Below are 14358 nucleotides of genomic sequence, written 5' to 3'. Positions count from 1 at the left end.
CGTAGTGGATGAAAACGTCCCCAACAACACCTAAGGGTTAAGATATATGTGACACCTTGGATTAAAAATATATATATATTTTTTTTGTTGGTTTCATTTACTGTCTGGCTTTTAGGTTTGCTACTGGCCTCTTTTAAAAACATTTGAAACTAGAAAAGAATTTCAATAAAACCACTGAACGGGATGACATGATGGCTTAACCAGAATGTGCAAACATCTTTGACATCACATGCAACCCAGCTGAAATTTTGACCCCTTAACTGTGCTGTAAATTCCATTTGCCATAGTCATATAAGGAGATCTCACACGCGTACTTGAGCGTTTTCTGTTGTTAATAGGTCCCTCCATCACTTCACAATCAAAGAACACACAACAGACACAATACAAAACAGATGCTTACAAATAGTGCGGTGAGCGGTCGATTAAAGACCTGATCCAAAGGTTGTAGGTTCAAACCCCAAGTGTGATTCATTATTTGAGAAATACTATGAATTAAGTTGAATTGCAGGTTGCTTTACAGCATCTGCTAATGTTGACAGTGTTATTTTATTACTTCAGATATGAGAAATCTGCTGTATGAATATAACACACAATTCCAGATGTGCTATGGAGAGTCTCCGTTTTGTAAGTTGTCAGGTTTACAAACCCTGGTTGGTTTAATGGACACCATGTGGTTTGAGTTAAGGCCAATGAGAGGGGGTGGAGGGGCTGTTCGTTTTGGAAAAGAGGGTTTGTTGGAGTGCTGTTAGTTTAGTGCAGTGTTTAGTCCTCAAAGGCACCGAGCAAAACCACGTCGTTGTGCTTTCAGTTAGAAGGAGAATACGTTGCATTTAGTAGTTTGAGTTTAATTGTGAGTTGTTGTTTTAGATTTGAGTCTTTAGTGATAAATCAAGGTTAATAAATGCAACAGTTATTGGTGGAGAAAGCCATGACTGCAGACAGCAGCAACGGACTGAATAACAAGAATGACTGCAAAGACTACAGAAGAAATCGACTGATGGTCGGACTGGACCTTTTCTGCTTGTTTCTTGGTAAGTCATTTAGCATTCAATGAGACTTTTTTCCCATCACCTGGTATTAAGTATTTTTTAAGCCTCTATTGTTCATGTGAAGGATTCCTCAGATCATCTGGTTTGTTGTAACATGTGGCAGATGAATTTACAATTTTACCACTTAAATCTCAGGTTATCCGTTTTATTATTTTGTCCTTTTTGAAATTGCACCTAATCCATTTAATCCAATGTGTCGTACCAATAAAAAATTTTTATGGAAAAATGTGTTTTTAGGTCGGTGAAAGTTGTTACTGGTGGGATAATGTGGTATAATGGTAACACATTACATTAAAGTTGTGCATGTTATTAACATTAACTGTTCATGTTATCTAATGCATTTAGTTTTCAGCATTTAAAAAAATATATTTGTTAATGTCAATACCATTTAGTGCAATATTCACTGTAACTTTTTCATTGTGAAACTTTGATGCAACCTGCACTAATACTGCAACTGTATACACTGTAAAAATGTTAAGTTGGATCAACTTAAAAAATGACTTTAATTGGTTACGCCTATACATTTGAAGTTTTTTCAACGTAAATTCCCCCTTTAAGTGAAAATTTAAGTTTAAATAGTTTAGGTGTTACCAAATTAAAGTATACTCAAAAAAGAAAAAATGCTGGGTTATTTTCAATATAACCCGATTTTTTTTTTTGTATTTGACCCAACATTGGGTTAAAACAACCCAGCATTTTGTGTTGAAATTACAACCCAGCAAGCTGGGCTCTTCCATTATTGACCTAATGCTGGCTCAAAAAAAGAGTGTAATTTAAGAAAAAATGTACCTTCGTTTTTTTACCTCAAGTGACAAAATGTATGTTTAAATAACTTCAGATTCAAACATTTACTTCACTGAAAAAAATGATTCATTCAATTTACCCCATTTTTTTTAAGGTAATTGGTTGCAATCAATTATTTAAGCTTTAAACCAAAAAAAATTAGGAATACAAAACAAAACAAAACAAAAAAATGTGTTTAAATAAATTGATTGCAACCACTTACCTTTAAAAAATTGAGTAAATTGAATGAATATTTTTTTAGTGTTTACAGTATAGATCTGTAAATGTTATGTACCGTCTTATCCCACCTGTCACTTTTTTGCCATTAACATGTTTACTCATTCCATGACCACTGAACAAAATTAAATAATTGTGAATTCATACATTAATACTAGACATCTTAAAGAGTCTTTGTAAATTTTTTTTTTGAAAGAATAATTACAAACATGTATTAATTTATATTAATATATTATAGCTATAGCTAGTTACCAGTACCCAGTAATACTGTAATTTCTACATAATTTTACAGTGTACATGTATAACCCTTTGTTTATGGGGCTTTTATGCAGCCATCATCTTCTCATGGTTCAAACAGGATGTAAAGGCTCTGGTCCTTTGACATTTTTGCACCATCCGTGAGAAACTGCACATATTTAATTGAGACCCTTTATTATTTCCATATGTGCAGGAAATGGACCGAAACATTCGATAACATTTTTAAAGGTTTATAAATATAAACTTTTTGGTGGGATTAAATGTGTTTTAATTTTAAACAAGAAAATGTTGATATAATAAGAGCTAATTTCCCAACAAACTGTACACACTTTCGAATGATTGTTGTTAAACCAGCCGGATAATGGAGGATATAACGCGCATGAAGGAATTTAAATATTAATATCAACTTATCGGAAAGCATAGAAACTATACAAACTTAAGCTCCCTGCCCTGTCAATACTCTCATATTTCACTTATGCTATATTTTTTCCACATTTCTGACATACCTCAGTACTCTTGGTTTGACATCTGCTTCCTTTCTGCATTCAGCACTCAGATGTTTATGGTGCTCATGAAATGTGAGAATCAAGTTCATCGTACTTAAAGCTTTTACAAGTTTTACAAACAAAACTGTTGCACTATTGTCATGTCATTTTTATGCCATTGTTACTTGGGTTTGGGGTTAGAATGACTTTGTTACATAAAATAACATCTTAACCCAAACCCAACTCTAACCCTAACATCAGGCGACAATGGTTTAAAAACCAAAAAAAAAAAAAGTATAAACCATTAGTTAAAGTGATATCCTAACCCAAACACCAAATCTAAACCCAAACCAAAGCGAAAATGGTTTTAAAATAGGAAAAACAATTGAGCAACCAATAGGTGAAACTGACATGGAAAAGAAAGTCTGCGGTACGGACATGGACAAATGCAGAGATTCGTGACGACATGGATAAATGAGAAAAATTTTCTGTGATTTTACCGCGGAAATTTGTGAGATCAGGTTGTTTAAGTATATCCAGAGATAACTTTTTTTGCCACCTATAATACTTTTGTTTTAAACTAAACGTGTTCTGAATTCATTTTAAATCAATTAGTTTAGCCTCTCAGATTATACATGGTTAATTTTTTGTTAGAAATTACAGTATTACTGTCGCTGTTTGCCAGTAATTAACTGTAGATGTACATTTGTTATTTACTGGCAACAGTTTGTTTAAAGTTAAATGAACATTAAACATTAACAAGTCTTTGTCTTTACAGAATAAAACTATAAATAACAGCCTCATGCAAAGCATTCTGGGAAACAAAATCTAAAGGGAAAAACAGAAAAATGTTAATGAGGATTTTTAGTTTCCAGAATGCTTTGCATGAAGCTGTTATTTCATAGTATTATTTTGTAAAGACAAAGACTTGTTAATGTTTAATGTTCATTTAACTTTAAACAAACTTTTGCCATTTAAATTTACAGTAAGTTACTAGAAAACAGCTACATAACTACAGTAAAAGTTTACAGTGTAGATTTGAACTATAACATGAAACCATGATAAATACTGCTGGCTAATTGTTTATTTCTCTATAGGAAATTAGCATAATAACCTATTAAACCATATTCACCACTTTCAAAACTAAAGTGAAGTGTAATAATGTTCAGTTCAGTGTTGTTGAAGTGTTTTAAAGCCTAATTCATACATTTTTTTAATGGAGATCTGAGTGGCTGCTGGGTGTTTGGTAGACCAGGTCCAGGGGACTCACCCTACAAGTCTCTATAACATTCTGGTTTCTAAGGGTATATCATATTATAACAGCACACCCCATGTTGCACCCCTTAACTGATTATTTCTCTCTTTCGTTGTGCCTGTAGCTGCCCTGCCATTTCTGATTATAGAGTCTGGAGCTGTGAAACCCTACAGACGTGGTTTCTATTGTTCAGATGAGTCCATCAAATATCCTGCCAAACACAGAGACACCATCAGCGATGGCGTTCTGTCAGCGGCCGGCATGCTTATCGTCATTCTTTCTGTAAGTCTGTGTTTATACTTTTGGGAGAAAATATATACAGTGCGGGCCCAAAAGATATTTGGACACTTATGTCACACTGTAAAAAAAATATGTAGAAATTACAGTATTACTGGCAACTAGCTGCCAGTATCTTACTGTAGATTTTACATTTATTATCTTCTACAGTAAGTTACAAGTTAAGTAATTACAGCTGATTTTTACAGTGCACATTTAGGTAGCGCAATAGGGTTGTATTAGTATGCTTTAAGTAACACGAACAAACAATGAACAATATAGATTTTCAGCATTTATTAATTCTTTGTAATGTTAGTTCAAGATCTTGTACATTCATTTCAGAGAATTGTTTCTATATCGTTATAAATGTTAGAAATGCATTGCTGAAACACATTACAAAGACTGTGAACTATTCAGTACTGAATTGTGGAGTTTCAAGTGGGTGTGGTTTCAGCGCAGACACACCCCTGGCGTTTGAGAACAGCAATGCCTATTGTTCCAAGATTTTTATTTTATTTTATTTTATTTAGAACTTATTTGTAGGGCTGTCAAAAGATTAATCGAGATTAATCGCATACAAAATAAAAGTTTGTTTTTGCATAATATATATGTATGCACTGTGTGTAATTATATAAATACACACGCATGCATATATGTATTTAAGAAACATTTACGTATTTATGTATATAAATATTTATTTAGATTTAAATATATTTTAGGTTATATATAAATAAAAATATATACATAAACAATTGTTTTTAATGTATACATGTATATGTGTATTTATATTTAGATGATAAATACACACAATTCACACACAAATATATTATGCGGAAAAAAACTTGTATTTTGTATGCGATTAATCACGATTAATCTTTTGACATTTTATTTACATTAACATGAACTAAGATTAATAAATGCTATAGAAGTATTGTTCATTGTTAGTTCATGTTAGCTTATGCATTAACTAATTGTTAACAAATACAATCTTATTGTAAAATGTATGAATAGCACTAGATGCTAACATATCAAACCAAGAGGACTTTAAAGCAAAAGATTTCTATCCAAACATTTTACAAAAAATTATTTTAGATACATGATAATTTTTGAGTTTCCTTGTTCTTTACTGAACTTGATTAAACTTTTCTTTGGTTAACGGTATTAGATTTTTATCAGACATTTCTGACCTTTGACATTCCCAGATCACAATAGGTGAGAGCTACCGAATTCGATACCTTCACAAAAGCTCCAACACGTTTGTCGGAAACCCATACATCTCCACTCTCTACAAGCAAGTTGGTGTGTTCATGTTCGGCTGTGCGGTCAGTCAGTCTTTCACCGATATTGCCAAAGTCTCTGTGGGCCGCTTACGACCTCACTTCCTGGATGTGTGCCAGCCCGATTTGACGTCAGTGAATTGTTCCCTGGGTTACATCACTGAGTACAGGTGCACAGGAGATGATGGGAAAGTTCAGGAAGCCAGGTATGCAGTATGATTTACTGTGTATTCTTAAAGGTCACCTAACACAACCTGTAATCTCATGTTAATCTTAAGTACCTATAGGACCCTATTTTAACGATCTAAGCGCATTGTCTAAAGCACACGGTCTAAATGGGCGTGTCCGATACTACTTTTGCTAATTTAACGATGGGAAAAATGGTTTGTGCGCTGAGCGCATGGTCTGAAAAGGGTTGTACATATTCTCCTAATGAGTAATGGGTGTGTTTTTGGGCGTAACGTACAATAAAGTCTTATCTCTCATCCCCTTTAAAAGCCAGTTGTGCTGGTGCTGTGCATAATCCCTATTTAGATGACGGACCTTGTAAACTGAAAAACTAATTTGAGGAAGAAAACCACCAGTTTAAGAATAATGTTAGAAATGTGGTGTTTTCATTTTTATTGAAATTAAAAAAAATTGAATTAAAACCTTTTAAAAGCATTTTTCTTTCAGTCATAGAAGTACAAATAGCTTTTAATTGCTGTAAATGTATTGATATCCTAAATAATCAATGTAATCTCATAAAATAATTTGCAAATATGCAAGAAAAAGTTTGTACTCTAAAAATACAAACAAGAGATTAAGAATTTACAAACGTACATTTAGATTAACATGAGAGCCAAAGCGTTTCAGCACTTGGACAGCGCCATGGGATTTTCTACAAAGCATTACTTAAAATGTTTCTCATCTCACCATATCCACAGGTACAGAGTCATCATGTACAATAAATCCGTAAGATAGCATTTAAAAACATTTAAAAATAGATGCATTGGTCTAAAGCAAAAAATTTATTTACTTACAAGGCTGCAGGTGAAGCAGCTCTTTGCGTCTTCTAACGTCTCATAATCAGTCCTCATTTATGTCCAAGAGACTCAATAATAATCTTTTACATTCAATCCTTTAATCTTTCATATTTAAAAGTGTTTTGTGCTGCTGTGCATTCATGTATGTGATAAGCAAACCCGCGTTGTCGTCCCGTTTATAGGCGTGTATTACTAATGAGCTTTTTAAATAACATAAAACACATTGCGCCATTGACTTTAGACTTTAGAGCAGGTTTTTGTTGGTCAATGGCGTAGTCTATTTTAGTTGCCTCAATATAGCACCGCCCCAACAATGCGCCTGAACACACCTCGTTTTCAGACCAGAATGCCCATCGGCGCAAAAGGGGGTGCAAATGCATTTGCACCGCTAAACGTGAAAATGATCATTGCGCTGGGTGGAAACTAGCAAAAGACACTTGCGTCGCGCATTGCGCTGCATTACGCCGGGTGTAAGATAGAGCCCATAGAGTTGTATTACATCTTTCACCTCAAAAAGTGAGAATTTCAGTTGAAAAATTTTTACAGCTGCATTACCAATTGCAGTAAAAGTTGGATCAACCTAAAAAATGACTTTTTACAGTGTAAAAACTACACTTACAGAAAAACACGTGTATTTTCTCTGCATGAGTTTCATATGGAGCCCATAAGGGGACATGGAGCAAAAATTAAATAAACTTTTGCCATGATAGTTTCACAAAAATTCTGCACATGACGGTTTAGACTAGTCCAAGACTAAAATAAATGTAAGAGCTGTCCAAACTGAACAGAACTTGAACTGACATATCTTAAAATGCATCAGTGCCCTTTGTTTTCCTTTAAAATGCACAGAAGTAATGTTTTTATTAAGGCATGTTTGTTAAAACTAGTTATACAGTATTTCCTAATTAAACGAACTTAGTTAGTCTAAGGCCTCGTCCTGTCTTAAGATAATCCCTGTCCGGGAAACCGCCCCTTTAATTTCTTTAAACCAAGTACCTGTTCACGTTTCCCTCGGATGTGCACATATTTCTTTGAATTTATAATTTACACGAGATTCACAAGAAAACTTCAGAACTATGTTTCCCATGTTTTTGAAGATTTATCTGACTTCTGCAAGGTATGAACCTTAAAGCCACACTGAAATATTTATAATAGCTACAGCAAATACAACACAAACTGTGCACAAATAATGCAAGAAAGGAACTTTCAGAAGAATTTTTTAGTAATTTTGACCCAACAGTTGTGTGATAAAAATATTGAAATTAAAATGTTATGACACTTTGAAGGGTAATAATGACTTTATACATTCAACGTAAACTGAGGTGTTATTCATAGACATGTTGTGGCAACCAGAAGCTCATCAAATGTTTGTCTTTTCAAAGTAATATTCATTTGAGTTTATTAAAAAAATATTAGATTTTTATGAAATTTAAAAAAATTACTGTTTAAAGTCAAAGAGAACATTCATTATGAATGCAGCCATCAGATGTTCTTTACAGATACGTCATAAATATTTTACCATCAATAAAACCCCAAATCTAAACTGAAATGCATAAATGTATACATTTTAAAATATTTTCTATTTCTCTGTATATTGACTGTTGACAAAGAATAAATCATGATTATAATAATACATCATTTTTCGTTTATGATTATAGGAAATCCTTCTTTTCTGGCCATGCCTCATTCTCCATGTACACGATGCTGTATTTAGCTGTAAGTATTCGTGCATTACATATGGCTCATTACTTTCAAACTACTGTGTCTTTATAATAAATGTGCTTGTGTGTGGATGTTTAATGAGTTTTGTCTTTGATCATGTAGTTGTACCTGCAGTCCCGGTTATCCTGGCGAGGTGCTCGTGTTCTCAGACCGCTCTTTCAGTTCACCCTGATCATGATGGCGTTTTACACCGGGCTGTCACGCGTCTCTGATCATAAACATCACCCCAGTGACATACTCGCAGGCTTTGTTCAGGGAGCTCTCGTGTCGTACTGCACTGTAAGATCAAGTCTCTTATACTCAAAGAAATGCAATGACAACACTCTTTACATACAGTATTAAATATATGTATTTTGTGATTTATTGGCATTAGAGATAACACTTTATTTTGATCGTAAAATAAATTAAAGTGAACTAACTATAAGTCAATAGAGTATCTGCTTAATATCTAACACTTCATTGTAATGATCCCCCAACAGACATTATTCTGTCTATGAGTAACTGCAACTGTGCTGACTTATTCTACTAACCCTTTACCTACTCCTAACAGTCTACTAATACTCTAATGAGAGTTTATTGACATGTAATTGCAAAGTTATTTATAGTTAATCGAATGTCTAAAGTGGACTATCAAAATGAAGTCTCCAACGCACTGGAAAAGCAGATTTAACAAGGGATGCACAGATCTATCGGGCGATAATTGGTATCGGCAGATAAAAGCACTTTCGGACATTGGCTGAACGTTTAGAAACATCCAATGATCAGCGCAGATTATATCCTGGCAATCAAAAGAGGCAGAAAAGCACATCAGAACGGACGCAGAAATATTTATGGAAGTTTAAACGAGAGGGGGAGGAGTCAATATAGTTCTCATTTTTATCCACTTAAAAAAATCACAGAGTTTTATTTTGTGTCACCATACTTACTCAGTCTTTAAATGGAGAAAACATGGAAGTGTTTGGTGGCTTTTAAATTCATCCCTGTTTGGATCCTAAGAAATGAATGGGGCTAGGCTAAATGCTAACACATTCACCATGCGCTGTAAAAAGATTAAGTGCACACATTGAAAAAAATATGGGTATGTATTAATTTAAAGTTAAGGTAAGAACATGGTAAAATTTTGAAAAACAGTGGTGTTTTCCTTAAGTAAAACCTTATATTTTATTATAAGATAAAATAAAGTAACATTTATGTTTTTTTGAAAGTTAAAGGTGTTAATTATCACACATTATACCACGGGCCTGTTGAATGCTTTATTCTGATTGGTTGAGATATTTTCTATGGGTGTTGATTATTTTTCTGTAAACCGCACACCTAACTTAAAATATAAAATATATCTTAAAAATAGGCACCATAGCAATGTTTGTGGTAACTGTGATACACTGAAAAAAAATTCGTTCAATTTACTACATTTTTTTAAGGTAAGTGGTTGCAATCAATTTTTTTAAGAAAAATTTTTGAAAAGCAAAATAAAATAAAAAACTTTATAATAAAAAAAATACAAAATAAATTGATTGCAACCACTTAAAAAAAATTGAGTAAACTGAATGAATAGTTTTTTTGTCAGTGTATAAGAGGAATTGACTTGTTTATTATATAAATTATTTGAAAATATTTTAATAATTCAACGGCCCGTCATCAATTATTCCTTACTTTTATGATGAAAATGTCATTTTCAATGGGATTATACATTATATACAATAATTCAACGGCCTGTCGTCATTTATTCCTTACATATATACTTTAATGGTAAAATATTGTTAAAATTGTGGTTTCAGTAAGTTAGAAATACAAGTCCCCATAAAATTTATGGTAAAAAGGGACATTCCCATAATTCCCTGGCTGCATGACTATTCACATTTGCTGATATTTAATTGAAATAATTATGTTTCAACTTATGTTTTATACATTAGATTGTTTTATGTTACATTTTTGTTTTAACGTTTAGTGCATTATTTTTATGTGTTGCCATTATAGTGTTTTGTATTTGTGTAAATGACACTGCACTGTAAAAAAAATCCGTAGAAATTGCAGCTGGGTTGCCGGTTATTTACCGTAGATTTAAATTTATGTTATTTACTGGCAACATTTTGTTCAAAGTTGAATGAACATTTAACATTTACAAGTCTTTGTCTTTACAGAGTAAAACAAAAAAAAAAGCATCAAGCAAAGCGTTCTGGGAAACAAAATCTGAAGCAAAAAACAGAAAAAGGTTGATGATGATTTCTGGTTCCCAGAATGCTTTGCATGAGGCTGTTATTGTATAGTTTTATTCTGTAAAGATAAAGACTTGTTAATATTTAAAATTTATTTTACTTTGAACAAACTCTTGCCAGTAAATAACATAAATTTAAATCTACGGTAAATTACCGGCAACCCAGCTGCAATAACATTGTAATTTCTACGAATTTTTTTACAGTGTGTGTGTGCACCATCTCTACATTTACTATTGCTGATGATCTAAACTTTGATTCGGCATTTGGCCGTCCATTTTACCACCGTTGTTATGGTGTTAAGATCATTATTAATTGAATGCACGATTAACAAAAGTTTACAAAACTTGGCCATGAAAAATACAGTTAAGGATCCGACAGACTTTGCTGTAATTAAAAGAATTTGCTACCATATTTTTTTTACAGTTTACAACTGCAAACTTGTTTACATCTTTCCTGTATTTTATACCAACCACGACAATTGGCTGATTGTGTGAAAAATTGCTTTTATCGACCTATACCGAATATGGGCCGATGTATTGGTGCATCTCTAATATCAACATTTGTCCCTAAAAGTTTTTTGGGCATTTAAACCACAGTAAGAAATGTGTAAATGCATTGTCTGTAATAAATAAGATGTCACAGTAAACGGTCAAAGCAAGTGGCCTTTTAAAAAATAAAAATAAAGGAGTGAACCGGTTTGTGCATGACACATTAATTATGAATTAAGTTTGGAAATATTTATTAGGGGGTCACATTTACCAATAACCATGTTTCTTGTCATTTCCAGGTGTTTTATGTGTCGAACCTCTTCAGGTCAAAAGTCAGGAGCTCTTCTTTACCAGATGCCACCAGAAAGATAGACCGTCTGTTATCTGTAGACATTAGGGAGCGGACCAACCATCTCACTATAGCATAATGCCTACTGTGACTGGATTCAATCAGATTGGCTGAAGCTGAATACAGTAGATGTATGTACAAGTATAGATGTATAAGGAAATTGACACCACTATACAATCAACATTTAGTGCCATCTGTGATGTATAACTTTATGCTATACATTTTTCTCGCAGCAAACAACAACCTTTTTATTTTCAACTGCAGGAAATAACATGACAGACATGATATATCTCGTATCATGAAGCATACATTATATACTTGAAAACTTTCCTTTTTTTAAACAACTTCCTGTGCCTCTGGAAGGATGATTAGTTGAAATGATTAAACAATAGACAGTTACTTGTATAACAATGTGAATACAGAGCATATTCAGAAGACTTGAAAATCTGTATCTAATGTTTAAAACTGTGCAACTGTCCATTACTCTGTTTTTGTGTACAGTGTGTTGTTTTGTGTATAGAAAAGCAAGATTGTCATGTGTGATAGTAAACAGCTTGCGATTGAATGGATGGGCAGATTTTACAGAGCTTCCTTCTGCTGGATAGAAGGTAAAAAACAAACGCTTGCACTGTAAAAAAATACTTTGCTACCTTAAATTTTTTTGTTAAATCAACTCAAATTTACAAGTTATGTCAACAGAGATGAATTGTCACAACTTATAAAATATAGTTGAGAAAAGTCAACTTAATATTATAAGTTATAACAACTTGCCTGTAGTTGTAACAACTCATCTCTAGTCAAGATAAATAATAGTAAGTTGAAATGACTTGTAAATTTGATTTGATTCAACAAAAATTTTTAAGGCAGCAAAGTATTTTTTACAGTGTGTAAATCTTTGTAATTCTGAAGTTTTGTTTACATACAACGTTTAAATGCAGAAACCAACAACTTGTATCTATGTTTGTGTTTTGCTTTGTATTTAGTGGCACTGCTATACCAAACCATTTTCATAAAGTGCGTATAAATAGCACGCGGTCTGTAAAGTTGTGTATTGCCAAATTTCAGTTTTGGGTGCATATGATACGCCAGTCTTTCCCGTTAACTTAATACAGTGCATCTTTTCGTGTAGTTTTATGTATTTATTTTTATTAAACCATTGTAGCTTGGTGTTGGATTTTTTTAGATTTTCTTTAGGATGTCATTTAGGTTTCTCCATGTTTTTGTAAATTTTTTTAAACCATGGTCACTTTGAGTTGGGGTTAGAATTGGGGTTTGGCTTAGGATGTCATTTTATGTAACAAAAAGCTGTTCTAACCTCAAACCTAAGTGACAATGGTAAAAAAACTGAAACGAAGACGAAAAGATGTGCCGTATTAAAGTGCACCTATTTCACTGCTATAAAACAATGTTATTTTGTGTATTTAGTAGGGATGGGCATGATTAATCGACGATCGATAGTTGATCGTTAAGAATTTAGTCGATGACGTTAATTTGTTATTGATGAATCGAATCCTTTTTTTTATCTAATGCAGGTTGCGTTGCCTAGCGTAGCGTGTGTCTTGAAGCAATTAAATTATGGCGCTTTTGCATAGTACCCCACGGTTTAGTTTAGTTTGGGTCGGGTCAGCTCACCTCACTTTGGCGTGGTTAGCTTTTCCATCGAGTTTAGTATCGCTTCGGAGTGGGAGGGATTATAGGCGTGTCGTTATATTTACGCTGCCTACTGCTGTGACATCATACACGTGAGAGCGTTGTTGTACATTCCCATACATTCATTTATTTCTCAGTCTGCCACAAAATTAAAATTGGCCACCACAAATAGATGTTTGCACATCGCGTTTATAACTACCTCTGTCTCACATGACAGTTTCTGTTCAAACACCCGACCCGTGGCGTCAGTCGACGGCGCTCCGCTGAGCCTCATTCAAGTTGCATATAAGCATATATAATGCGGACGTGCACGTCGCGAATGTGCCGCCACAAACTGCAAGTCTGGAAAAACTGTTATGGTTTCCCGGATTCTCAACCTGCGGATGTTTTTCATCGCTAAAAGGGTGTTTGGAAACTTATAGCAGAACACAGATAACAACATGTTTGCATGAGACAGCGCAAGCTAGCAGTAAGCTAAAGCTAATATTTACATTATAGCGATGACGTGACGATTCTCTCAGACCAATCAGTGATCTACAGTGTTTTCGCGTCACGTTTGGTATCAGCTCGGGTCGCTTGGGACCCCAACCGAGGTGGTACGAAAAAAAGTATCGGGTACTACGTACTGCACCCAATGGAAAAGCTCCCAAAAGTAAGCTGACCCGACCCAAACTAAACTAAACCGTGGGGTACTATGCAATGGAAAAGCGCCATTAATTTCATTGTGTGGCAGCAATTCAACATTTTACCACCAGGGTGCAATATTTGACACCATACTTCATTATCTGTGACCTTCCGTTTTGATTTAAAAAAAATAATCATGAAGAGGTCATGATTTTTTGGAAACGAGGTCTCTGTTTAAGAATGCGGCTCCTAGCTGCAGGTTCCGCTGCTTTAGAGCACCGCATATTCAAGCGCATATATGTTCCGTTTGTCTAACTAAATGTAGTTTAACTGTTTGCCACAAGTTGATCTTGTAACAAAGGTCTCATGGAGGAAAACACGCTGTATTTTTGTATTCAACAAAAGTTAAATAATTATTTTTTATTATAAAAATATTAATGATTAATCGATAGTCGATCGTTAATTCTCCCGACAACCGACTAAAAAAATTTAATCGAATGCCCATCCCTAGTATTCAGTATAATACAATGTGTTCACGTGGTTTATGGTTAAAATACACATTATTTTCCACATAGCGTATAGTTCCGGGGTTTTTTTGTAGTCCAAGAAGAGATTTACGTTGGAGACGATAACTCAGCGTTTACTTTGGGGTTTGTTACTTTTG

General features: G+C 33.8%; 1 protein-coding gene across 1 annotated transcript; it reads left to right on the top strand.

Annotated features, from left to right (window-relative positions):
- The first annotated feature begins 720 nt into the window (after positions 1–720).
- Positions 721–13821, top strand: LOC135744067 (phospholipid phosphatase 3-like). The gene is made up of 6 exons (XM_065262022.2): positions 721–1031; positions 4192–4349; positions 5546–5826; positions 8304–8361; positions 8470–8646; positions 11371–13821. Exons 1-6 carry the CDS (start codon positions 902–904, stop codon positions 11497–11499), a joined length of 933 nt encoding a protein of 310 aa, XP_065118094.1. The 5' UTR covers positions 721–901; the 3' UTR covers positions 11500–13821.
- The last annotated feature ends 537 nt before the right edge of the window (positions 13822–14358 follow it).

The sequence above is a fragment of the Paramisgurnus dabryanus genome, chromosome 6 (assembly GCF_030506205.2).
Source record: "Paramisgurnus dabryanus chromosome 6, PD_genome_1.1, whole genome shotgun sequence".
Taxonomy (NCBI): domain Eukaryota; kingdom Metazoa; phylum Chordata; class Actinopteri; order Cypriniformes; family Cobitidae; genus Paramisgurnus; species Paramisgurnus dabryanus.
Note: the sequence above shows the minus strand (reverse complement) of the source record. Positions and strands in the feature narration are given on the sequence as shown.